This window comes from Anguilla rostrata, chromosome 3, assembly GCF_018555375.3.
Source record: "Anguilla rostrata isolate EN2019 chromosome 3, ASM1855537v3, whole genome shotgun sequence".
In the NCBI taxonomy this organism is placed as follows: domain Eukaryota; kingdom Metazoa; phylum Chordata; class Actinopteri; order Anguilliformes; family Anguillidae; genus Anguilla; species Anguilla rostrata.
In genome coordinates, this window is record NC_057935.1 from 14,506,601 (window position 1) to 14,534,262 (window position 27,662).

At 46.2% G+C, this 27,662-nt stretch overlaps 1 protein-coding gene across 1 annotated transcript; it reads left to right on the forward strand.

Moving 5' to 3' along the window:
* The first annotated feature begins 1,753 nt into the window (after window positions 1-1,753).
* tspan17 (tetraspanin 17) lies at window positions 1,754-27,425 on the forward strand. The gene is made up of 8 exons (XM_064326424.1): window positions 1,754-2,304; window positions 18,898-18,948; window positions 19,932-20,078; window positions 21,795-21,965; window positions 24,228-24,353; window positions 24,492-24,539; window positions 26,106-26,222; window positions 26,817-27,425. Exons 1-8 carry the CDS (start codon window positions 2,218-2,220, stop codon window positions 26,880-26,882), a joined length of 813 nt encoding a protein of 270 aa, XP_064182494.1. The 5' UTR covers window positions 1,754-2,217; the 3' UTR covers window positions 26,883-27,425.
* The last annotated feature ends 237 nt before the right edge of the window (window positions 27,426-27,662 follow it).

Sequence of the window (27,662 nt, forward strand, 5' to 3'; positions counted from 1 at the left end):
GCTTGAGTAAAGCTCTGTATCATTACCCATTTCAAAATGTGTAACCTTTGAGCTGCATTTTTGGACAGAATTATACTCACCTGCAACTGTATGCCACTGCAGACTGAAACAGTAGAATTCACGGGCCACTTAATGAGCAAATACCTTTTCTGTGACCCACTCCTTATGAAAAAGCACCCCACATATTTTAAAATATGGAATTGTCAAACCATTTCTCAAATGTAAAAAAAAAAAACTGCTTAAGGCTTAAAGAAAACTGAGTTTATGAACTGTTACTAGAAAGGAGCAGGTTTAAATACTTACTATGCACATTGCTGTTATACTCATGAGAACATAACAACACAAGAAAACTGGATTAAAAGAACAGGCTCTTTAGCCCATTACAGTGTGTACCTTTGCCTTCAGGAAAATATCGAGCTGTAAAAAATGGATAGTATTTGGACATACTAAAAGGATAATATTTGAAAAATGTGAACTTTATAAGTTGCCTTGCATAAAGCCATCTGCTCAGCCACTAAGTAATGTAATATTGAACAGACGGGTGATCTGATACGGCAATGAGATGCTGACACGGTGTTATTCAACGGCACGCAGTGACTGCCACCTACAGGTCCACAGAGGTAAGACATAGAATAACCCAGATGAGGTTAATCATTGCATTTGTCTGCACTTAAAGTCTCAAGGTTTTGTGGTAAAAAAACATAAATATTAATATGGATACTTTGAAAAAAATAAACAACAAGATTCAGTCAGGATTTGATGTGTTTTCAATTCGGGTAGGATGACTATGATATGGCCAAAGGATATGAGTCTTGTGAGTACATGAGCTAAAACTCTATCTTAACAAACCAGATTAAATTATCTTTGTTTTTTTTATTATTTTTTTTATTTTATTTTTTTTACATTTTAATTCCTTTGTTAAAGGATACATTTTTAATCAATATTTGTATTACTTGGTGGTTTAGGGGATGTTTATATTTTAACTTGAAAATAATTTCAAAATGATGTCCTATGAATGAGAAATACTGTGCAAGGCATATTAATGTAATTCAAATCACTGGGTGGGTGGGTAGTCTAGAAGAAGGTCAGTAAGGTAGGCTGGAGCTAAATCATAGAGTGTATTGTAGGTTAGGAGGAGGGTTTTGAATTGTATGCAGTATGTTATTGTCAGCCACTTTAGTTTGCACAGAATTGCAGGGATGTGATCGTATGATTTCGTGTGTGTCAGAATTCTCGCAGCTGTATTTTGGATTAATTGAATTTTGCTGATCTGTTTGGAATGCCAGTGAGATTGGAGTTACAGTAATCCATGATGTAACAAGGGCATGGATTTGAGTTTCTGTGGTGGAGTAAGACAGGGTGGGCTTGAGATTTGATATGTAATAAAGATTTAAGAAGGGTATCTGGTGACATGTTTTATGTGAGGCTCAAATGAGAGAGTGGAGTCTGAGACCAAGGCTCTTTACTTAAGAGACAGGTGGGATAGGAAAACCGTCAATAAGGATGGCAAAATTTGGGGTTAATAATAATAATAATAATAATAATAATAATCGTGTTTTATGAACAAGAACCAGGACATAATAATAAAATCTCGTCATAAACTTTCAGATATTCGTCTGCTCCGTAAACTGTAACGTTGCTTCTAGGTTCATTTCACGCTTGTCCGCTAGGCTGAGGTCTTTCCCTAACAATCCCAAAAACCTCCATCGGCTAGTTCCTGCAATATCGGTAGGTTCCATTGGAGGTCCCTGTGGAAAATAAGTGTTAGATTCGTATGGTTTACACTGGCGTCCCTTCTCTTCAGAACAGCTCTGCAAACGAGCATTGTTTTCTTCAACATTTGCAAGGTTGAAGTCATCAAAACAATCAGATGACACGCTGCGTATATCTGGATTGTATGCAGCTAACAACTAACTAACTAGGCTACAATGCTGATTTAAAGATCAAGTCAAACGTCGCCTTCGTAGCTAACGAGCTATCTAGCGAATCAAAGATGGATAGCTTCGATGGCTAGCTGCTCAGCCAAAACGCTAGAAAGCTAGCTAGCCTATTGTTTTGATGTTACATTTTCTTTCGTTGGTATGTATGTTTACATTTCGCTTAGCTGGTAGATAGCAAGTTGCTGGACACATTTCTGCTCTGATTTTGTATCATATTGCTAGCCCGCTCAACACCAGCAGCTAGCCTTCTGGCTAGCTAGCTGCTAGTTAGAGAAGAATGAGCAGAAAACATCATCATTTTAAAGGAGCAGAAGTTAGCTGCTGCGTGAAATATTTTTTGTTTGGTTTCAACATTATATTTTGGGTAAGTGTTTTCATTAATTTTCACTGTTGCTTATAACTCGTTTATGCTACTTGTCCAACAAGGTGTGTGGGTTGATGGGGATTCACTGTCTTCATGCAGTCTTAACGAAATGTGTAGTGAGTTGGCTACAGTTGGCTAACAGCTTATTTTCAGGAGATCAAAGCCTCTGTTATGAGGAAAATGACAGGAAATCAGAGAGAGAGAGCAACAACAGAGCATTCTAGCTTGTATACCATTATTATAGCTAGCTTACGTTAGCCGATCCTGTCTTTGTGATAACTACAGTCTAGGTAAGCAATAAGCAGGTCGCCCAGCTTCTTGGCAAGCTTAACGTTTTGCCAGCGTAGAGCTACGTTCGTTATCCCAAACTGGGAATTTAATTTAAGGTAAAATAGTTTCATTCACAGACATTACGGATTATCCTTTGGCTACTCATGTCAAACAACTAGTTATCTGGTTAACGGTTATTAACGTTATTATGTTGTACTTTTACGGCAACATTACCACAATGGCTTTGCTACGAGATGCATTAAAGCTGTCAAGTTCTGACTATAAAATAGCTATTGTCGTGCTAACTTCGCTGTGTGTTATAATGGTAATCTAGTGCACTAAAGTGATCCCTGCATCACTCGATAGCTGACCTAGCTGTAACGTTACCTAACCTCCGAACAAGTAAATGTATCTAGATAAAGTAGTCAAGTGAGTAACATTGACTGCAATATCAACAGCACGTAGTTTTCACCGCAAAATGTTTCTCAAAATAGCCCATGGATCGTAACATCTACCAGTGGATTCCAATACAAAGTTCCGATACCCCCCTCCATGTTTAAAAAAAAAACCTTACAATTTCTGTGTCCAGGGAATTTGCTAGCCTCTTACAACCTGACATATATTTAAATGAACAAAGAATACAATCATGTATGGTCTGCTATGTCTATTTCAGTCTAATGGCAGAATAGTAGCCTATGTGGAATTCAGTATGGTATGAAATATGACTGCTGTATCCATTTCATAAGGACATTATAGAGCTTGATTGGAATGACTGCATAGTTCTAGTTAAGGTGTAATTATATGAGATCTGGCCCAGCCTAAGGGGTGCAAGTATATGAAGTGAATTTAAATTCCCTCATTAGATTCATTGCATGTGCTTGGATCAAATTCAGAGCCCAAAGGGAGAGGTTCACTGATTCAACACTAGTGTTTTTCTCCCTCTTTAACAGTTTGCTTTGAAGTGAAGCCTCAGTTGCCCTCTGCTGGGTTTGAGGTCAGATGGCAGCGTAATCTCTGGTGCCGCTACCTGCTCTTTCTGAACAAAATGTGTTTATGGCTTAAATCACAGGGTCTAAACTGGGGTGTCTGGACTGGTGTGCCTGAGGGGGTGACATAAAGGGTACGTCCCTATAGAGCAGGCATGTCAAACATACGGCCCGCGGGCCGGACCCGGCCCGTTGGATGATTTAATCCGGCCCGGCATAAATTTCTGAGTATGTCAAAAAAAGAAGCGAGTCTCTAGCTTATTTCTATCAAAAGTTATGATTTTTTAAAATAAATACAAACCAAATGCTCCCTCCGGCCGCGGGAGGGCAGTAAATGTGTAAAAGAGCTCACGTCCAGCATGCGGCATTGACACGAGTTAGTACTAAAAATAAACCGGCAATCTTGCTTCACAATTCACCACTACTAAACAAGTTATCGGTCAACACACCCTTCCCAAAATGGCACTGTCAAAAAAAAGAAAAGTGGACACGGAGTGCTTCTTTGAGCTACGAGGGGAAATTAGACAGTTCATGGAGAAGAAGGGACGCCCAGTAAAGGAACTTAAATGCAAGGAATGGGTGCAGGATCTTGCGTTTATGGTTGATATTACACAACACTTGAATACACTTAACACTACATTGCAGGGCCGTAACAGAGTTGTCACTCAATATTACGACAGCATAAGTGCGTTCAAGATGAAACTGTCACTGTGGGAGACGCAGCTATCCAACGGTGACACCGCGCATTTCTCTTGTCTCACAGCTGTGCGTCCGGAGGCACCAGACCGTCCCGATAATGATTTGGAAAAATATAAAGACAACATAACAGATTTGCTGCGAGAGTTTGAGCAGAGGTTTCAGGTATTCAGTGAACTTGAGAACAAATTTGGCTTTTTTCGCTCGCCATTTACAGTGAAGCCTTCTGATATGCCAGCTGACATTCAACTCGAGCTTATTGACTTGCAGTGCGATTCCGCTATGAAGGATAAATTTGGGTCCGTGGGATTGGATACGTTTTATCAATATCTCGTGCCAGGTTACCCCAAAATAACAGCCATGGCTGCAAAGGTTCTATCCATGTTTGGGACTACTTATCTTTGTGAACAGGTGTTCTCCGTAATGAACAATAATAAAACAAAGCAGCGCTCAAGGTTAACAAATAAACACTTGAATGACATTGTTAAATGTGCTGCTACTCAGGATTTGACACCTAATATCGATACACTTGTGAAGGCAAAAAGATCCCAAGTTTCAGGAGCCAGCAGCAGCAAGTAGACTGCAGGAGTGCAGTAAGAGAGAAAAAAAGTGTGATGACACGAAATTTGTTTGCACTCATGAATACAGATCATTAAAAATAAGATTAATCTGGTTTCATATTAAAGACAATTAATATTGTGCAGTATATTCTCAGCTTCAGTAGGCCCAGCCTAGTAGTTTGATCTGATGTAGTCTAATCTTATTGCCCATGCACGGCTATAACTTTTATTTTGTATTTCTTTTTTTATTTATTTCAAAGCAGTATGACAATTAAGGCGAAAATATTTTTTTCATAGCTCCCACTTGAGTTTGTTTAGTGTGGTGAGTTGGTTCAGGTGTAAAACTGCATTCACTTAACTGTTAAAATAAACCAGTTGTTAACACATTCACCGCCTAACATGAAATCATTTTTTTTTTCCATTGTTGGTGAATAAATGTGTTGTGCTTAGAAAAGATCCCTTGTCATCCGTGATTATAATATGTAGGGTAGGCTACAAATGTAGGCTGAATGATAAAGCATAGTACTGAAAAACAAAGCTAAATATTTGGAGTTGACATTCTTTTACTGATCCGGCCCACCCGAGAACAGAAAGTCTGGATCCGGCCCCAGAGCCAAACTGAGTTTGACATGCCTGCTATAGAGCATTGGTGAAACGGAGCTGAAGGAGAATGAATGAATATCATATCCATCTCACTTGGCTTTTTTGTGTTCTCCTTTTCCTGATCCACGGTGTTCTGATGTCAACTGGGCCTCTTACTTGGTAGCTGTGGTACTACTGGAAGGATGGTCGAAGTTCTGTGTCTGCAAATTGTAGTTGTATTGGTTACATGCATTTACAGTAGTAGTCATTCAAAACTACGATGTTGCTTTTTGTAATGGTGCTTAGTTGAGGTCTAATAATTATAGGGTTTGATCTGATATTTTTGTAAAAAGAAAAGTTAACATGGGAATTCTCTTTATTTACTTTATTTCTATACAACAATTTACATGCATAAAATAACATTTTGAACAGGTGTAAATGAACGTGCATGTAATAAAATGCTGTGAATGTATAATATCTCAATCCAGTCTCTGTGTCTTGTATTGGGCTGTATTGAAGAGCTGTCAGTGCTGGTGCAGTCCTTTGGGCCTCGCTGTGAAATAAAGCGCTCTGAGCCTGGCAGCCTCGACCTTGCTGTGCGTGTCACCGTGGGCTCCTCGCCGGGCGAAGACGAAACGCTTAAAACTGTTAAACAATTAAAGCGCGCCAATCCCGTTAGCCGCGACGCGACGCCTCAGCGAAACATTAGGCCTGGTGTCTTTCAATTTGCCGCTTGATTTGTGAGAACTTCATTTACATTCTGGCTCGGAAGGGGGGGAGGGGAGGGGATATCCAGCAGCGTCTTAAAATAGAGCTGTGTGTTTTCTTAAAGCCCACCCCCCCACCCCCACTCCCCGCACTTTGAGCAGTAATACTGATTATCCTCAGGTTTAGCCAATTAAAGCTGTTTTGTTGTTTTTTTCGCACCGTCAGCAAACATGTTGCCGAGCGACAGTGTTTTCCGTAACCCCGCCCCGGCGTTCCCGGCTGACGCGTTTGGAGATAGAGGCCCTGCTTACGCGCGCTGGTTCCGCACTGTAGCCGAGACAATAGGGCATTGTGCCGCGGCCTGAGAAAGCCGCGTCTTTGTGCCGTCGCACAAGGCGTCCGTCCTGCGCGCTGTGACAGAATGCGCGGCCTGGAGAGCGAGAAGGGCCTGTGGCGGCGTCGCACGGCCGCAATCTTTCTTCTCCTTCTGCGATTGGAGACCGTCCGTGCGTCCGTCAGGCCCTTTTCCCCGCCCGCCCTCCACCGTAATCTTGGTAATGAAATGCCCTTGACAGCAGAGGTGGCTCAGTTTAAATTGGCGGGAAAGGTCGTCGGGATTTTGGTATTCATGCTACGAGCTACGGTGTTCCATCAGTTTAGAGTCCTGGGGTATTTTTTTTTTTTTCCTTTCACTGGTTGGCTAGCCTTATGCCGGAAGAAAATCTATTCTAATTCACTGTGGCGTAGACAGGAGAGATGGTGGGCCGCTGTTGATGGAGATCAGTGCTGGTGTAATATCCTTTTCATTATGGTTTTCTTATCAGTTCTGTTTTCATATCTTCGGTCCTGTGTACCTAGAATTCATCCGGTGGAATAATGCAGAAACAAAGCTTTGTGAGTCCAGCCTACCTCTCACCCCATCTGAGGTATTCTTATGCAAGTGTTTGTATTGAACTCAAAGAGGATCTGGGATTTGCCTCATGGGGTTTCATTCTGGATAATTCTCCATTAAAGCCCCACGCCCTCTAATAACCCCGAGACAGACTGCTCTCTGTCCTCAACACTGTTCAGGACCCTGAGAGAAACTGCTCTCTGTCCTCAACACTGTTCCAAACCCTGAGAGAAACTGCTCTCTGTCCTCAGTACTGTTCAGAACCCTGAGCGAGACTGCTCTCTGTCCTCAACACTGTTCAGAACCCTGAGAGAGACTGCTCTCTGTCCTCAACACTGTTCAGAACCCTGAGAGAGACTGCTCTCTGTCCTCAACACTGTTCAGAACCCTGAGAGAGACTGCTCTCTATACTCAACACTGTTCAGAACCCTGAGAAAGACTGCTCTCTGTCCTCAACACTGTTCAGAACCCTGAGAGAGACTGCTCTCTGTCCTCAACACTGTTCAGAACCCTGAGAGAGACTGCTCTCTGTCCTCAACACTGTTCCAAACCCTGAGAGAGACTGTTCTCTGTCCTCGACACTGTTCAGAACCCTGAGAGAGACTGCTCTCTGTCCTCAACACTTCCAAACCCTGAGGGAGACTGCTCTCTGTCCTCGACACTGTTCAGAACCCTGAGAGAGACTGCTCTCTGTTCTCAACACTGTTCAGAACCCCGAGGGAGACTGCTCTCTGTCCTCAACACTGTTCCAAACCCTGAGAGAGACTGCTCTCTGTCCCCAACACTGTTCAGAACCTTGAGAGAGACTGCTCTCTTATCTTCAGCACGGTTCAGATATAATTCTTACTTTCTGTGCCTCTTCTTCGACGTCTGCTGTTACATGGAATAAAACAAACGGACTGGGTTTGTTTTTCTCGCTGATGTACTGAAGAGCTGCAGATTGGGTGCGTGTTGGCGATTTCTCCTGATGTGGAGACGACATCTGCAAAGCGCTCTGCAGAGTCGGAGTGACGTTGGGGGAAAAGAACGCAGATACGGACTCGACAGTTGCACGTTCCAGAAAGATAACTGCCTTTTGGCCTTGCTTTTAACACGGGCTCTCCTGCTGGGGTGAGCATGTGGCTGTCATTAAGAACGCTCAGGGACTCCAGAACTACGCCCCTTCCCTAATTATTGATCCCAGAAACCCAGATAAAAGGAGGAAGCTCTGCAATGATAGCTGTGTTTTCAGTTTAAACGAGGCCGGAACATTCCTCACTCTCGACTTCCTTATCGCTCTGGCTCTTCCCTCTCTTTGTTTTTCTTTTTCTCCGTGTTTTTTCTCTCGTGGGGGCGATGGTGTCAGCGCGGGTGTATCTTTCTTGCATGTGTGTAAACCTCGGTCGACTCTGTGGCTGTTTGTCTGCTAGGCCCCTCCCCCTCTCACTGTTACCGAGCAACACGGTGAGAATAGGCAGGGGAGCTTTCTCACCTGCCTGAAGTCCAGGAAAAGTCACCCAAGTGACACAGGTTTGTGCTGGGCACGGATTGCTGCCTTTGTCTGAAGCCGGGGTTTGATTAGGTGAACCCTTCTGTAGTCAGAGAATAATAAAGTTGAGCAAGTACAGCTTTCTTGATGACTCAGTTTTTACTATTGACAGTTATATTCTTTTCCTGGAAGCATAAGGCTTCCAGTTATGATCTCATACTGACTGTACAGGGATGCCTGGTGCCCTTGTCTGCTCTCCTTAGGTACTGATCTTGGATCAGTTTACCTGACCGCACTGGATCGGTTCTGGGTCGGCTGGGTGCTTAGCGGAGGTGCCAATGAAGTGGGTCTCCGGTGTCAGCTGCCTTTGGGTACTGACCCTGGATCAGCTTGCCTGGTAACGATTGCAGTGCCCCGCCATCGTGTGTGGAGAAACGGACTGCTCTAGGATCGTTGTTGTTGTGGCTGCACGCGTGGATGTGTGAATGGATCTGGTCTCTCGTGTCGCGTCCCATCAGAGCGAGCCAGAGCTGGCCGCGTGTTGTAGCTTAGCTCATGCTGTCGCTCACGTTCTCTCCCCTGTGAGTGCTTATCTCCCACTTTGCACCCCCCTCTCTGTGCTCCTGTGTGTGCACATCACCCCTCCCCACCCCACCTCGCCTGGCCTGCGGATGTGTGGATGCACATATGTCCCCAGTGCATGCTGGGACCTGCCAGACTGTCAGCCTGTTAGCATTCTACAGTCGCGCCAGTCAGACCTCACAAATCTCATCCTGTAGTATAGTGTTGTTCTCATAGCAAGATATTGACTTCGATACCAATACCAGTTTTGGTACCTTGATATTGATACAAAATCCATACCACAATAAATCACTGATAACCAAGAATTTCTCCTGAAATTAAATTTAAACTTGACATATCTTTTCAAAGATACTTATTAACAAATTGTCTGACACACAGAATCTGAAATAAACTTGTGAGCACTTTGTGAACAGCAGCACTGCACTTAAACGAGGGGTGCGTTGGGGTGGATGTGTTACCTCCCATGGCGAAACTTTTGAGCTTTTATCATTGGCTTTGGAGGCAAAGAACTGCCTTGGGGGTCGACATAAGTGGTATGCAATTATGCATGACTGCAAAAAGATTAACATGCGCTGCAATTTTATGCTATAACAAAAAAAAAGCGAACCTAAAAATAGTTACATTAAAAATTGTTGTACATTTGAATCTTTTATTCCATGAATGCCTACTTATGTACCACTTTTGTTGACCCCTCTCACTTCGACCGCCCTGCTTTCCAACCGGTTGGAGACGGTCAGTGTGAACTGCTTGAGATCTAGATTATCTTCCTCTGTGAGGATACAGGGCTGCACAGCTTTCCACCAGCTTTCTCTCACTCACAGCTCCACACACTCACAGGCCACTAGCCACGCCCACTACGTCAGTATTCCTTTCCTTTCCTATTCCTTTCTTAAAGGCACAATATTTATTTTCCAGTGGATAGCAATCGTTTTGCTGCAATAGAAAGTAGTGTTAGACGCATGGAATTTAGTAAAATGCTGGTATGGTACCGTTTTTAGATATTGGTGCTTTATTTTTTTTGTGCTGATATACGGCACAACCGCACTGCAGTGTGAACAGCACACACACACTCGCTCTCCCCTCAGCTTCACATGCTGTCCTGACACTCACTGTTTGTGCAGGTACATCCATTAAAGTGAGTGTGTGCATGCGCTCGTACGTCCATTAAAGTGTGCGCGCGTGCGCACGTACATTCTTGCGTAAATGGGCACTTGCATGTATAAACAAGTGGTGTGTTTTGGCTTGTTTGTGTAAAGTGCAAAAAGACCGTATATCCAGTTTGTGGATTTGGATTAAAGATAAAGCATGCGTGGTGGAATGGAATGGGGTAATTTGGTTAACCCTTGTGTGTGCAGGAGAGCAGCGTGTTGAGCTGGATAAAGGGTAAATGCTAAAAGGAATTTGGGTGAGGGGTAATAAAATAAATTTGGACGAGGAGTATGGTGTCTGAAAGAGCTGCCAAAAGGATCTGCTCAGGCTCCCCTCAGGTTTAGTTATGATCTGCACCTTCCAGTCTCAGGTTGCTATGCTTTCCAGAACCTACTGGATTGAATTCCCTTTTCCCTCTGCGTTTGTGCCGTTATGTGACTGGTACAGCTTCAGTCTGCTGCTGCATTATACTGTTCTGGAATCAGTGGCATAAGGATACGTTTTGAAAGATCAGTAGTACAGTAGTGGTGTTGACTGGCACTGAATCTCAGTAATGTTTATAATCCCTGCAAGTCTAGACCCCCTTTTGACTTGGATATTAAAATATGTTCATGCAAATATTGAGCATTATGGTGGTTGGTGGTCATGTCTGTAAGATCACTGCCCAGATATTCTGCGAATGCCAAAAAGAGATTTGTAAACAGACATGTCTATTACACGACTATAATATCTTTTCAAATGCCATAGTTTTAGACTACGGTAGACCTTTTTAGCCATATTTTTTTACTGCTAGATTTACATGTGGATTTCATGTTTTCATGCTGGTTGAAGTGGACCATAGCTTTGTGCTCAGTATCAGAACTGCAGTCAGTGTAATGTCTGAAGTATCCAGTGTGTAATATCAGCAAGGCAGTCATGGTCATCACTTATGCAGCCTTTATTTACCGACACATAGGTATTATCTGTTCAGCAGTCAGCTTAAAATACATGTTGTGCTTCGACTGCGGTGTAGCCTAATTGGCGAGGGGGTATCATGCAAGTCAATAACAAGTCCGGTCCTAATAAGAACCCCTGGGGGACTTCACAGATACAACAACCAATGGAGGAGAAAAATACCAATTATTTTTGGAAACTGTTTACCAGACGGATAAAAAAATAAAGATGTCTGTATTTGTAATCTCAAACTTAATGCCAAGTTTTTCATTCAGGTTGCTCAAAGCGCTTTTCCAGACAGTGGAAGGATACGATAAAGCAAAAAGGTACGCACATTTTTAAAGAGAGTACAGGAAGCAATAGACCATTTAAATAATGTGGGATAATAATGGAATTGTGGATAGTTATTAGTGCATTTGAAAAATATGTGTTTTCCTAATTGAAACTAGAAGCTTTCTACCCCGCCTTGATGCTTTTTGACATGCTGTATTGGCCCACTTAGAGCAAACAAGTTCTCCCTTTTCTTTTAAGACAAATCATTGGGATGCTGAGAAGTCTTATTTGCTGACCTCAGAGTTTTTTTTTGGTAGATGGAGATCAGTAGCAATAAGATGCTTTTAGGGGGTAGATCATGGAATGCCTTAAAGGTAATTGATTTTTCTCAGTTAAAAGCCTAGTCGTAGCATTTTATGCTAGCTGCTGGCAGGAAAATGTGGACATTTAAACTTGAATGGAGAGCATTACAGTAGTCAAGACAATAAAATAAATGCACAGAAGAGCTTCTACATATTTAAATTGCAGGACAGAATCTATGGTGGATGTGGGCTCTTTGTTAATTGAAATGAGCGGTGGATTGTCATTAAAAGAAGGCGGGTTGTGAGGTGATCAGTTAAGGGCGTACGACGGTGGAATGATACGTCGGCGCTCCGCGGCGGACTCGGGCTCTGACCCCCCACCCGTTCCGCTTTTTCAAATTCAAATGAGGGCGGCGGCCAAAGGAGCAGCGGGCTGGTCTTTGTGCGGGGGACCGTCTTCCCACGGCATCTGCGCGGACGAGGCCCCCGCGGGGGAGGAATGGCGCCCCCCCCCCTTTCCTCCGGGGGGCCCCTTTTCACCGCGGCGGGGCCTTTGTGCCGAGTGCCGCTCGGCGGTATTGTCGCCCGACGCCATTGTGCGCCGTCGCGGGCGAGAACAAAGGCGCGCCCCTCCCACGCGGCCCCGGGACAGATCGGTTCTCCGGGGGGGCGGGCTCTTCCCGCACGCCGTTACCGTGCACCCCCCCGTCCCCCCGTCCCTACCCACAGGGGTGGCCAAAAATACACTTAATGTTTTAAAATAACCGACCTCCCAATTAAGCGTATAAACTGCCATTGACATGGTGGAGCTGATGGCTGCTTCACAGGTGATACGCAGGCACAGCCTAAACCATATAAAAGAGGCAAGCAACCCGCATCACATATGAAATAAATATGCATTTGAAATACTGCCCAGCTGTGGCCTCTCAGTGTGTGATATCCTTCTTACATACCACATCCCTGCATGGACACAATCATATCTGACTTTATTTAGGCTATACAGTGCTTCTTATACAGAGCCTTTTCCTAGATAATATAAAATGGTGGAAAGAAAACACTAGACTCATGCTGTTTTTAGACCGTGTTTGATCGTGTTTGATGGGAACTGTGAAAGAATATGAAAGAGATGAAGCTGTTTCATGAAGTTTTTTTGCACGGACTTGGCGGGTTCAGCAAAGGGCTCGCCGGTAAAGCGTTGTGGCGGCTCTGCCTGTTTTTAATTGGTTTCAGAAGAATCGGCGGTGTTGAAACGCTCAGTGTTAGAGGTGGAGCGCTCAGAGACTCCATTTCGGCTCTCCTCTCCCGTACTGCAGCTTTTAACGGAGGCTGTGGCCTGCTAACCTGCGTATTTCCTGTGGTAATTGCAGCCTAATGCACACCAGCCTGGGCTATTAGGCCCATAACCATTCTGTCTCCTGATAAAATATGGCACTTGCAGGGGACAGGAATCCGTTCCATTGATTAAACCATTTCTCCAAACTTTTACCGGGCTCGCACTGTGAAATGTTCCATTGTGACGGGTTTGTTACTGTAAATAAAAAAAGTTATTCTGTTATAACCGTGACAGTTTTGTTTCTGGAAGTTGTACCACTGCAAGAGCAGTGACAGATTTGTTCTTGTAAAAAGTTTCATTGTTCCCTCAATAAAAATGGAAAAACAAACAGGTTGAGGAGCGACTAGCCTGTACATTGTAAAAACAGCAACTGTTTTGCTACTGTAGAGTGAGTGCGGCAAAGGCTGGTGGTTATTGTTGCTTGGTGTCTCTGCAGTCTTTGCCTTTACAGAGCTTAGGCCTACTTGAAATGGCTGTGTTGCTTTTCTCACATGAATTTGAGTGCAACAGAGGAAAGTCGACAGGTTTGTAATGTAAAAGAGAGCCAAATCTTCTCTTGCTGGCTTAATTAATAGGATGGCTTTGTCAGCTCAGTCTGATGAGTCTAACAAGCAAAGAAGAGCGAGCCTGGCAGAGTAAACTTCGCTTTCCCCATTCTGCTCTGTCTGTGTAACCTTATTGGATTAGTCTGGAGTAAAATAAAAAGGATTGGTGGCTTTCCCACTGTCGCCCTGTCACCCCCCCCCCCCCCCACTGATTATCCCGGTGTGTGAAGGGACTGAGGGGACTTGTGTGCCCTGATTGGTCTGGTAGCAGAAAGCCTTTAGGTTTGTCCGAGAGAATCCCCATACGGTCTTAGTGTTGGTATTCTGGGAGAACCTCCCCCCCCCTCCCCCCACACGTTTACAGCATCGGCATTCTGGGAAGAATTGGTGCGACCGGGAGGCAGTGAAGACGTAAAGCGTGAACTGCTGACCTGTGGCTGAATGGCGTGCTCAGCCTGACTGGGGGCGAAGGCCTTTCAGCCGCAGTGTAGATTACAGGCTGCAGGAAGGGGCTGAGGGGGCGGCTGCTTGGGTCCCCATGGTAACGACCAGTGGAGGCGGGACCCGTTCCTACTTTTACGACTTGGGAGAGGCACTGGGGATGGTTGGTAATGGGTGGGTGTCTTAATGGGAATGGTGGGCCGTCTCCCTGGCAACCACTTCTTCTCCCAGTGGGGGGGAAGAGAGGGGAGGATGGCGAAGGAGACAAAGGCAGAGAACAGGGACAGCTCTGAGTCGAGCGTGTCTGTTGTGACGCTGTCCTGCATTATCTGCAAACATGGCTTGTGTCCCAGCGTCCAATCAGAATGCAGCTCCAAGGCCTTGCTGCCGATTGGCCGTCTTATGGTCACCCAATAGGTAACCGTGGTCACGTTTTTTCCGGAAGCGTTCCGCACGGCCTCACAAGTGTTGTTGTTTACTACCACATCTGGTATAATTAAAGAGAAAAAGATGAAATGAAAGGCAGTACAGCACGGTGGCTGCAACCGTTATTGCATTCAGTAATTATTCTTGTGATACATCGCCCATCACTACTGCTGACCTTTCGGCACATTCAGAACATGTACAATTCCGCTAACCTTTCAGCACATTCTGAACGTGTACAGTACTGCTAACCTTTCAGCACATTCTGAATGTTTACAATACTGCTAACCTTTCGCCGCAACCAGAACATGTACTATTCTGCTAACCTTTCAACACTTTCAGGATGTGTGCTATATGGCTAACCTTTCGACATGTTCAGAATGTGTGCAGTACCGCTAACCTTTTGGACCAGTCAGAATGCGGACAGTACCGCTAACCTTTCAGCACAATCGGAGCATGTAACATACCGCAGACCGTTCAGCACAAGCAGAATGCGTACAATACCGCTGACCTTGCAGCACAAGCAGAATGCGTATAATACCGCTAACCTTGCAGCTCATTCAGACAGCATACAATACCGCTGAACCTGCTGCTGTAGCGAAGCTTGCGCTATGCAGCGGTGTTGAGAATATTAATATTTCAAACGAACAGCGTGACCAGACGTGCAACAGATGGGTGCCGGAATCCTGGTACAGGCCGAACAGGAAGTGGCGGTTTCTCCGTGAATGAATCGAGCCGCACTGTGCTTCAGTGGGCCCTTGGCGCCATTAAAGCGCTGTGCTTGGGTGCTCGGCCGCCGTTACCCTCCGGCTCTGCGTTCCCCGACAGCCCGTGGTTAGGAGCGCTTCCTTAGAAGCGGGTCTTTAATTCCACCAGGAAGTGATGTCGGAGGCTCGCTGGCACCGGCGGGGCCTGCGCGAGGGGGCTGTGGAGCTGTGGTTGAGCGGAGATTATAGAGTCTGTGTGCAGAGTACGCACACGCTAACGCTTCTCCCCTCTGCTCTGCTTTGCTCTGCTCTGCTCTCTGGGTCTGTAGCTCGCTACCGGACCTCACGGTTTGCTATGCCGCCCTGGCCCTCGAGCTTCATCCCGCGCTGAGATTTAGCATGAGCGTAGCCGACTGGCTGATTGAATGAGCCTTTGAGTACTGTTACGCAGCGATGCTGCTGCTCTGAGGTAATGATGCGCTCACTTTCTGATGTAGCGGTGCAGTGGTGTACTGATGCACTCGTATGCTGATACACTGACGCATACTGGATACACCGCGTTCCCTCTGGCCCCCCCGGGAGGCCTGCAGTCTACCGCAGTCTGTGTATGTGCTGATATATGCACCCTCCCCTCAGTAGCCCCAGGGGCTGTAGTGTGGTGAAGCTGCTTCATTATTCCAGCTGAGCAGGAACTCCTGGTTGCATCGCAGATGGGCAGGTGTCCCCGCAGTGGAGTTCTGTCAGGTGTGTGTGTGTGTGTGTGTGTGAAATGAGTCCTCATTACACAGGATGCCCCTCTGCACCTTTTACCACACCCTCAGCGCTGAAGCTAATGCTGGCCAACCCTGGATGGGGGTTTTGCTAGCACAAGATGACAAAGAGCCAGCAATCCCACAGTGCATTTCTCCCCAGCCGTTTAAAAAAGCGAATGATCAAAATGTGAGAGGATTTGAAACGGGAACCAAATGATACCTGTTCTTCCCCTTTGCCATTGTCTCCGTGTTCTATTTTCCTCCCATCGGAGGTTTCCTTTAAGCGCTAAACCTGATCCTTTTTAACAGCGCAATTTTTTATGAGTTTTTTTTTTTTCAAAGAACAGATTGGATATCCAGAATTGTGCTGGACTGGTTCTTCCACGCTCAGCACGTTTCACTGCGCTTCGTCAATGCAAATTTTGTGGCAGCTGTGCTTCTGAACTTCAAAAGTGCGTGTAAACACCTGTCCTGTCACCTCTTTCGTTGCCTCTTTCTAATACCTTACATAGAAAAATGCTAAGGGGGGAGGGGTAGACTGTGTGTCCGTGGGAACTGCAACCTTTGTCTCCTTTGGCAGGTAGTGGGCGAATGTGAATGTGTTCTTGGAATAAAGTACGTATCATTAGCTAGCTGTGTCAGCTGAGGTCACAAACAGAGCAGCTAGCTGGCTGGCGTGCTAAAAGGCTTGCCTGCAGCTTGTGGAGCTCTATGTAACGTTAGCTGGGGAGACGTTAGCTCCAGGAGGGATTGGCTGTTTTACAGCCGCAGTGAGGATTGTTGATGGGAACAGAGCGTGTTGTTTCTCGATGCCGGGCATTGTGGGATACTGCTGCGGGGCGGAGCTGCCGTTACTCGCCCCTTCGCGGCCGCTGAAACCGCGGAGGGCAGATTAGGGGAAGCCGGAGCCCGTTTCCTGCCGAGCTGGAGAGCGTGGCGCTGGCTCCTGGCTCTGCCCTGAGTGTATCGATACCGCGCCTTTCCTATCGGCCTTCACCGTCACCACAGCAACTATGTGCGGTAATCAAAGATGTGTGGTGAGAGAGGGAGGGAAGGGGGGGGAGAGAGAGAGCGTGAGAGAGAGAGAGAGGCAGGAGAGAGAGAGAGAGAGAGCGTGAGAGAGAGAGAGAGAGAGCGTGAGAGAGAGAGAGAGAGAGAGCGTGAGAGAGAGAGGCAGGAGAGAGAGAGGGAAAAGGGAGTGAGTGAGAGAGGAAAGTGAGTGAGGGAAAGCGAGAGGAAAAGGGGAGAGAGAGTATTTCAGCGTATTGATTGATCCCAGAGTTCCTGGGTTTAGAGTTACATCATGCAGACCACTCCCCTCCTGTCTTTCCTCTGAGCTTTTCCTGTGAGATCGCGCCTGTCCTGGCTGCAGTGTTGAGGCCTCAGGACCACCACACAAAGCTGAACAGGAACCAGAAGTTTCACTAGAAAATATCACTTAACTCACTTAAAATACATATTATATAGCCTATACATTCTCAGAAATGCATTTATATCACAAGAAGGATGAACAAAAATTTGATATGGGCAAAAAAGATGAGTCCAGTACAATAGAGATGTGGCCTTGCACAGGCAAGTGAAAGCTGACTGAAATGTATTTATGTATATACACCAGCAGTTGGGACAGATGAGGCATTAGGAGGTTGGCAGAGAGGAGGAGGAGACGTCACAACGTCGACCATCACCCAGAAAAAATATGGTTGACGTGGTGATGGTTGACGTGGTGACGTCCCTGCTTTGATTGAAGTGGGAAGCCAGGGTCCTTCCCCGTGTCCACCAAGCAGGCGCTAGGCGTCTTTACCCCCATCGTAAACCGTATTACAGGCTGGAAATGGCCAGGCCAGATTAAACGCACAGATTATCATATACTGTATAATTTGGGGTATTTACTGAAGCTCTGCTGTAGGGAACAACCACGGCTGTAAGTGCTGCCTTTTAACTCAAGTTTTCCCAGATTTGCCACAGGCTGCTAAAGTGACTAAATTATACCATTAATGCCACATCACTATCCACTCAGATGTACCATTAGCTAGTTAGCTTTATATAGGCAAATGAAGATGAGTCACATCCTCTACAAAGAAGGTTAAATTTGAGTTTGTGTACTTAAATTTGAGTATACAGCGCAGAGCTCTTATGCTAGTGTTCTAGAGAGGAGATAAACAGGACACATTTCCCCAAGCTGGGCGATAGCCAGTAAAAGCCTACAGATTAAGTTATTTTAACAAAACGCTACTGCATTTTTTTTTAGCTAGCAAAATTGGCGGTTTGTGCAGAACACGTGAAAGTAAATGCCTGTTCCCGGCCGTTTTGGTGGCAGTTTGGGACTGCGTTTACGACAGTAAGTGGAGGCCATGAACCTCAAAATGGTTCATTATAACTGGTCTATTAAATTTCAATCGGTCAGAAGGTTGTCCTTTCCGAAGCGGAACACAACGACGGTTCCTAATCATGAAGTCCTAAGTGGCATTACGGCGGCTTGGCCTGTTTGAGTCTCTGTGAGTCTCTGTGCTCCTGTCACAGGTTGACCGCAGGGCCTGACCGTGAGCTGCCGCGGTCCGGCGCGGTCCACGTGCGTTTCGCCGGCTGTGAACGAGCAGCCCTGACCGGAGCGGCGCGCCGCTCTCCGACGCTCTGCGCTGTACTTCATTTCTGCAGTTGCGTCGGGGATTTGATCTGCCGCCCGGGCGGCGTGCCGTACCTTGCCCTGAAGAGCTCTCTCCTCAGGGCGGGAGCCAATGAAACTGGAGTGTGATTTTGTTTGCGTTTGTGGTTACCACGGCAACCGCCCCGCACCCGTCGAGAGTGAAACATTTTCCGCGGCTCGCGGAACCCGCCGCACCGCGTTGGGCCGGGCCACGGCGGTGTGTGGGAACACCCCGCTCCCCGTAAATGTGCCCCGTGTTCTGGGAACTGCGTTAAGGCTGCGTTAAGTCTCGCTGATTTATTGATCTGTGATTTTTTTTGTGTGTGTGGGTGTTTTTCTCTTTCCAGTTGCTGGGAGCGGCTTTCCTTGGAATTGGATTATGGGCATGGGCGGAGAAGGTGAGTGTACCAGCCCCCCCCCCCACCCAAAGAAAAAAAATAAAATAAATATGAAGTAAAATTTTTAAAAAGTCAGGCACAGATGGCTTAGACTCACCAGATAATGAGCCCTTAAATTCCTTCCATTATCACTGCTGAGAGTTTTGGATGATTATCTCTCAGTATGAGAACATCCATTGTGACAGTTTTGTCCTTGGTCTTGCCCCCGTAATTACATGTGTAAAAGATGCATTGAATTGAAGTGTTTTGGCTTCAGCTGTGGGGAGCCAGAACTCTGAATGTTAAAGCAGGGTATGCGGTGTGTCTTTAGAACCTGTGACAGCGTAGATCACCGCTCTTTAGCCCCCCCCCCCCACTTAACCCAGGCCTCTTCCCGCTAAGGAAGGGAACTGGCTAATTAAGATGGGCGATAGCGTTGGGATAGGAAGACGGAGCGTGTCCCATGGTCACGGGCGTGTTATCTAACGGTGCTTCCCGTTAAGAACGCGTTTATCTAACGATGCGCTTCCGCTCGGATGCGCCGAGCATGTTTGCCTGTGCGGAGACACGGCTCAGCTGGGGATCCAATCTCTCTCTTTACGGTACCACCCTGAGCCTTCCCTAATTAGCCTCCCATTCCCATTAGCACCCTATAGCACTCCCATTATAATGCGAGTCTGAGTCACTTTGCCACCAAATATACTGAAAGACCCTCTGCTTGCATGGTTTCCCTCAGTAGATGAACTGTATACTTGTAATTGTTGTTTCGAGTAGGTCAGAAACACAGTGGTTTTTCCAGACACATCGCGCAGTGTTGCTTTTTACGCGACTGTGCTGTCACCCTCTGCCAGGTGGCCCAGTATAACCGCTCTGGCTTTTTATTGAACTGGAGCTGTCCTGTCCATTTGGTGGATTGCTTGTAGAACACGGGAGTTTTAAAAAGTTTAGAGCGATCGGACACCCTCACAGAAGGCTAAAATATTCCGTCCGTCTGTCCGTTACAGGGAGTTCTGTCCAACATCTCGTCCATCACGGACCTGGGCGGGTTCGACCCGGTCTGGCTGTTCATCGTGGTGGGCGGGGTCATGTTCATCCTGGGTTTCGCCGGCTGCATCGGGGCGCTCCGGGAGAACACCGCCTTGCTTAAATTCGTAAGTGCGCAAGCTTTTCTTCTCTTTTCTTCTCTTTTCTTCACCCTCTCCAGGAAACCTCCAAGCCTGGGGGGCACATTTATCGATTAGTTCAACTCAGTGTGCCAGAGATTTTTAAGTTGTTATTTTGGGCCATATTTCATGAGTCCACACCCCTTGAATGGCAGTCGGTAAAGGCACAGACTGGACCTAAGGTGAAAAATTCTAGAATATTACAAATAAATGAACGTACTGCTAGCCGTGCTACGCTTTGGGATGTCCCTGAAGCTGAATGTGTTATACGACAAAGCACAAATAATGCTTTTTATATGAATCTTTGTTCCTTTCAAATTTCTTTTTCATTATCGTTCATATTCGGAAGCGTATTCACATAGCTACGATCATGAAGATAAAACTGCTATAGTCAACAGAAAATAACTTGCTCGACTTGCTTTATATTTATGTTGTTTTGAGTATTTATTTATTTTCCAGTTATACTGTTCTGTTCTGTTAAAGTGAGCTCCGGGCGCACACACTTACAGCCCTTACCGTGAACGAGTAGATGAACAGCAACTGGCAGCTCACATTTTTCACAGTTGCCGCAGCATTTCTGTATTTTTTTGTCTTTTCCAGCAAATTGACATTTGGAACCCAAATAATACATACTTTTTTCTTAATCGGTTGTGGTGAAAGGCTTTTTGAGTTGCTAAATGATTGATGACCGGTGCATTAGCTGCAGGACGCGCTTACGGTAAATTGCATTAGAAAGCTAGCGCGTGGGACAGATGCTGCGCCTCTGCTCCGACCTGTTCTGCAGCTCTCCTTCCTCTTACCTCGCACCTTCAGAGGCTGCGGCAGAATGCGAATTCGCACAAACACACTGAACGCGCCGAATATGGGAGATTTATGCACGTCTGCCTGAGGTGTGAATATTCCCACTCTGTTTTTCAATATGTGTGCTAAATATGGATTTTCTTTGCTCATTACTGCTCTGTGCAGTATCACACGGAAACACTCATACACTCTCTCTCTCACACACACACACACACACACATAAGTCTGGTCTCTCCAGTTCTAAATTGCATATTGCCTCACGCACACTGACATATATTCCAGTTCTAAATTGTGCAGTAATGCACATCTAGTCTTTGCAGTTCTGAAACCAACTGTAGAAATATACTGTAGAAACAAATTCTGAATCGTTCAGTAATACACACGCCTGGTTTCTCCAGTTCTGAACTGTACAGTAATACGCGTGCCTGGTCTCTCCAGTTCTGAGTTGTTCAGTAATACATGCCTGGTTTCTCCAGTTCTGAACTGTACAGTAATACAAATGCCTGGTCTCTCCAATTCTGAACTATACAGTAATACACATTCCTGGTTTCTCCAGTTCTGAACTGTTCAGTAATACAAATGTCTGGTCTCTCCAGTTCAGAATCGTACAGTAATACACATGCCTGGTTTCTCCAGTTCTGAATTGTGCAGTAATACACATGCCTGGTTTCTCCAGTTCTGAATTGTACAGTAATACACATGCCTGGTTTCTCCTGTTCTGAACTGTTCAGTATACAATGTCGTCTCTCAGTCAAATCTCAGTAATACAGCTGGTTTCTCCAGTTCTGAACTGTTCAGTAATACAAATGTCTGGTCTCTCCAGTTCTGAATCGTACAGTAATACACATGCCTGGTTTCTCCTGTTCTGGATCGCACAGTAATGCAGATGTCTGGTCTCTCCAGTTCTCTGTTTTTTTAGGGCTCATTTTTTTCCTGGAGCTAACAGCCGGCATCCTGGCGTTTGCCTTCAAAGACTGGATCAAAGACCAGCTCAACTTCTTCATCAATAACAATGTCAAGGCCTATCGAGACGACATCGATCTGCAGAACCTCATCGACTTCGCCCAGGACTACGTAAGTCCGCACTGCTTCACCCGGACCCGATATTTGCTTGATGTCTTTGTGAAAAATAATATTCATAAAAGAATGCATTCTTCCATGTGCTCCTGTGATTAATTTGAAAGTATTTCAAGCTGTGCGATCATAATAATCACTGTTGTTGACACACATAACCTTTATTAAATTGAATAAATAAATATTAGTCTTGTGTAAATATAAAAAAGTGTATTAGTGAAAATGGAATTTGCCAGTGTGGAAGTCTTTTCAGGTTAGGGAATGGTTTTCTCGTGTGTGTGCGCGCGTGCGTGCGAGTGTGCGTGTGTGTGTATGTGTAAAGCACGGGACAGGGCCAGATGGAAATGGCAGCTTGGCTGCTTGTGGGGGAAAACAGGGCTGGAACGTTCCCTGAAAGCTCCCTCGATGACGATCGCATTGCACTCTCCTTTTCCCGCCAAAACTGCTGCTTTTCCACTCAAAATGTCGTTTCAGTTGGGCTTGGTTTTCCAGTGTTGCTCATACCCAGTCTAGTCTGGTCATCTCTCCCTCAAGGGAGAGGTTTTTCTGAATCCTGGAGGTCTTCCTATAATTGACTGTCTGATGCCTGGGTGACTCCTGCTTGCTTGCTCCTGCTTGTGTTTTTTTGTCTGCATGGCTCATGGGAATTGGAGTTTTTCCCAGTTCTTGTGGTGTGAAACTCTTTGTTGTGGGAGACACACCCGCAGTCCAGCCCTGTCATTTAGAGGGCTAGTAATTATTTCAAATACATTAACCCTTTGACACCAGCAAAAGCCCTGCAGTTTGCTGAAAACTTTTAAAGAAACATCTGTTTTCACCAACATTAAGAACAAAATAACCTTTCCATAAGATACATAAGGTACATTTTGACTGGTAGTATGGCTCATTGAAAGTTCCCAGCGATCTGCAGGAGTTCTTTCAGATTTTACCAGCATGTAAAGAGTTAGTTTTTCCGCGTATTTACACGGTCAAGCCTACGTCCGGCCTGACGAGGGTGACCGTGGAAACCACAGCAGTTCCTGCGCATCTGTTTCTTTTGAAAGCCATAGTGGTGAACCTCGTTCCTATTTCTGGATTTCGTGCCAAATTCGGCTCCTAATCATTAATTAATTAGCACAATATTTTATGTGTTCCGACATTATGGCTATATTAATGAATTAGCTCACAAATGACTGCCAGAGTTGATTCTTCTGTCCTATATGGAATGTTTTACTGTTATTTAATCTACTAATGAACTGCCTTTGGTGCATAATTAAATAAGCAGAAGTTGAGCAGGAGTTGGCATGAAATCCAGAAACGGACTTAGCCCTCAAGGAACGGGATTACCCGGCCTGTCCTACAGTGTGGAAAGCTGGCTTACCAGAACTCCATTACACTGCATTATTTATTGTCCAGCGGCTGTTTTGTTTTTGACGCGCGTCATTTTGCGGGACAAAAAAGCATGGCTCTGCCGGAAACAGCGTGGCGGTATTACCGAGGACTCCCCAGATGTCCCAGATGTTTACGCTCGGCGATTTTTTGAAAAAAGGGCGCGCCGATTTCCTGCCGTGCTGGATGACGGCTGCCCCCGCGCGCGCGTCCGCCCCCGAAGGTCGCGGGCAGGAAACGAGCCGCCGCGCTCTCTGAAGCCTCGCGCTTCCCGTCCCCCGTCCGGAGCGCGGGCTCGTCCCTGCCGAGGACGGCGTCCCCGCGCCCAGCGCCGCTCGGGGGCGGGCCTTAAAAGCGCCCCCTGACTGCAGCGAGCCCGCGGGACACTGACTGACGCGCTTTCACCCTCTCCCTGGGAGTCTCTGCCGTCAGAGAACCAATCAAAATGTGTGCTGACGTGCTGTGGCGTCCAATTAGGGCATCTGCTCATAAACCAGCCAACGTATCATTTCCTGAAACACTATCAGAACCTGGCATTTAATTTTGTATGATGTGGTCACAGTGGAGCATTTCATTTCCCCTGATTCAATCAGAGTGTAGCCTCTTGTTTCCTGTAGTATTGTCAGTGTAACATCCCATCTCCTGTCATTTCTACCACAGTGTAATACCTCATTTCCTGTTATACTGTCTCATTTCCGGAAGCGCTATCACAGTGTTAGATTGTGTGACTGTCATTTTCTTTAATACTGACATAGGGTAACAGCTAATTTCCTGCAATACTGTTGAAGTGTAGCATCGTGCTATCATTATCTAATGTCTTTCTCTGTGACAGTTTAAGAATTATATGTTAAAATGTGGTAGGTTAAGAAGTTTGATTTGTCTGTCTGTTTGTAGTGGTCATGTTGTGGTGCTCATGGGCCTAATGACTGGAACCTGAACATCTACTTCAACTGCACTGAGCTGAACCCCAGCAGGGAGCGCTGTGGAGTTCCTTTCTCCTGCTGCGTCAAGGATCCAGCGGTAAGAGAGCTCGTCATTCAGCCTCCCACACATTAGGGGGCGCTGTCTGGTTTGGTCTGCACTCTCCCGTGTCCGGTCCGTACAGCGTTCTTTTCCACCCCAGTGAGTTTGTGCCTCCTTCTTTGTTTGGAATTGCAGGAAGACGTGCTGAACACGCAGTGCGGTTACGACGTGCGCCTTCAAGTGGTGAGTGTTTCCTCACATTGAGTTCCCAAATTAGCCTCGGATCTGAAGGCAGACGTACAGGGTACAGGCCAGTGTGTGTGATGTGGTTTATGGTTTATAGTTTATTTATGAGCATGTTCCTTCCTGTGTGTGCGTGTGCGTGTGTGTGTGTGTGCGTGTGTGTGTGTGCGCGCGTGTGCATTTGTGTGTGTGAGGGTCTATGTTCATGTTGTGTGGGTCTAAATTGGAAAACAGGATGTCATGTGATTAAATTATGCCTGTGCTGTCTGCCTAATACACACAGTATAGACACTACGCACTAGATAATTATGCAGTCTGTAATTTAACATTAGGGATGTTGTAATGTAACTAATAATATAGATAGCAATTGACTGAAAGTAATCTTCATTTAAAGTGTGAAATCCTGGTATTTCACGCTATTTTCCTGTAGTTCTAAAATGTCTGAGGCCAGGTTCTCAATGTCATTTCTTTTATGTCCGTTTCTTCATAACTAAATTTAATAATGAAAGGTTTTGGAAATTTGTAGCTTCCTCCTTATCTTTCTCATTCAAATATAATTATGAAGCAGTGGAATTCTTGAATGGAAGATGCTTTTTCGTGAAAGCCGTTTTCATTACCGAACAGAAGGCAAACCATTTTATTTGTGAACGAGATCACTGCTCACACAAGAAACGTTTGTTCCCCGTGTAAGTGGAACATCACAGGCATTTTCCTGTGAAGATGTACGCTTTTTTTTTCTTCCAGAGCTGTGTGAATCAGGCCTGTGGTATTTGTGGTTGATGTGTTTGAGGAAATGATTCTTTGTTCACGGGCATGTTTAGAGAGGAAAGAGGTGTGGAAAAAAAGAAAGGGATGAAAAGAGAGTGAATGAGGCTACAGGATGGGAAGGGAGAGTTGCTGTTTGCCCACCTTTCCCAGCAGCCTTTGGGAACACCCCCTCCCCTTGCCCCCCCCCCCTCGTCATCCCCGCCACCCCTGGGAATACCCCCCACCCCCACCCGCCTTCCCCTGGCTGGGATTTTAGTCTCCGGGTTGGGTTTTGTTGTTGCTTTTCCAAGGAAACAAAAGACTCCTTCAGTCTGTCTCCACAAAGACTCTCAAAAGGAGGGGTGTGTGGGAGGGTGTGTTTGTGTCTGTGTGTATCCGCGTGTAAAAGAGTGTGTGTGTGTGTGTGCGTGTGTGTGTATCGTGTGTGTGCGTGTGTCTGTGTGTATCTGCATGTAAAAGAGTGTGTGTGTGTGTGTGCGTGTGTTTGTGTGTATCTGCGTGTAAAAGACTGTGTGCATTGTGTTTGTGTGTGAATATCGTGTGTGTGTGTGTGTGTGTGCCTGTGTATCTGCGTGTGAGAGAGTGTGTGTGTGTGTCTCTTTGTGTATTTTGTGTGTGTATGTGCGTGTGTGTGTGTGTGAGTCCGAGAGTGAACTGCTCCTGTGTTTAGTATCTCTGTTCAGTCTCCTCTGTGTTAAGGCCCTGTGTTGAGTTTCTGTATAAAGAGCCTGTGTTTAGTTTCTGCGGCAAAGCCCTGTGTTTAGTTTCTGCATTAAGGCTCTGTAATCCCCCCTGCAGGAGCTGGACCAGCAGAAGTACATCTACACTAAAGGCTGCGTGGGACAGTTTGAGAAGTGGCTGCAGGATAATTTGATAGTCGTTGCCGGGATATTTGTGGGCATTGCACTATTACAGGTGAGGCAGTGTTGTTTTTCTCACCTTTCTAAGCAGGCGGTAGGCGTGTTTCAGCTTTGACGCAGTCTGCTTTTTCTGAGGCTTGCAGCGTGCAGAGAGAGCACGCTACCGGGTCACACTGCCATCTGCTGGTGAGGATGAGAAATGGCTTTCCTGGAAATAAGTGATGATCCAGGTTATCAGGCATTCATATTTATAGAAAAAAATTTTTTTTTCTTCCATCAAAAGTGATTATCTTTACAGTGATTATATGCTGTAAAAATCACTGATGACCAGCCCTGTTCCTGGAGATCTACAATCCTGTAGGTTTTCATTTCAAACCTAATTTGGCACAACTTACTCTGCTAATTAGCTGCTCAATACAGATCTTTAGCTGTTCAATGAGGTGTGCTGTGTCAGGGTTGGAGTGAAAACCTACAGGACGGTAGATCTCCTGGAACAGGGCTGGTTGCCACTGGTATATATAATCTGTGAGAGACAGATTATGTGTACATGGGACAGGGTGTGAGTATGTGTATTGATATTGAGTGACAGCTGTAAATCGCTGTAAGTGTTGTAATGTGTAACCTGGCTCCGCCTTCTCTCCCTGTGCAGATATTTGGGATCTGTTTGGCTCAGAATCTGGTCAGCGACATCAAAGCGGTCAAGGCCAACTGGTGACTTCATGCATGTGGAGGGGTTGGGGGGAGGAGCAGGGGGGCACGTGAGGTCACACCCCAGGCCCCCACCCCCCGCCTCCCCGAAACCCCAACCTACTGCCCCCCGAGCCCCCTGTCGCCTCACAACCCCCCTGCCCCGCCCTCTGGCGAAGGGACTCCGAGCCGTATTCGGGGAAGGGTGGGAAGGATGTGAGGTAACGTACCCCCTCTTGGGGTGTGAGCGGGCGGGGGGGAGGCGGGGCCCAAGGGGGCGGAGAGGCGGGGCCGTTCCCGGTGAGACCCCTTCCTCTCTCGCGGCCTCGCGCACCGCCACTGATTGCCGTAGCGCAGCCATCGAACTCGCCTTCGTCCCCATGGAAACCATTCCCTCCCGTTGATTGCCGGGCGGTTGCCGGGTTATTGACTGAGGTCCAGGCCGCAGCTGGACCGCTTCGTTCTTTACACGCGCAACGTGACCGCCCGTACAATCGGGAGGCCCCCCCCCCCCCCCAAAACCTCGCCCCTTCCCGCACGGGCCCTGGGACCTGAGTAGGGCCGAGGTTTTTTTATTTTAAAAAGTGTGTATTTTATTTTGTTCGTCTTTCTTCTCGTCTTTTATTTACCACTAACGTTTTGAAAGAGAATAGTTATCGGGAAGAGGAAAAAAAAAAAAAGGTCGTCAGGATGCTGCAGTCGCCGGAGCGGAACTAAAACAGCCCGGTGGCTTTTTTTATTTTGTTCGATCCGTCCGTTTTGCAGTTTGATTGGACGACACCTCGGCGGCGAAGCGAGGTTCACCTCG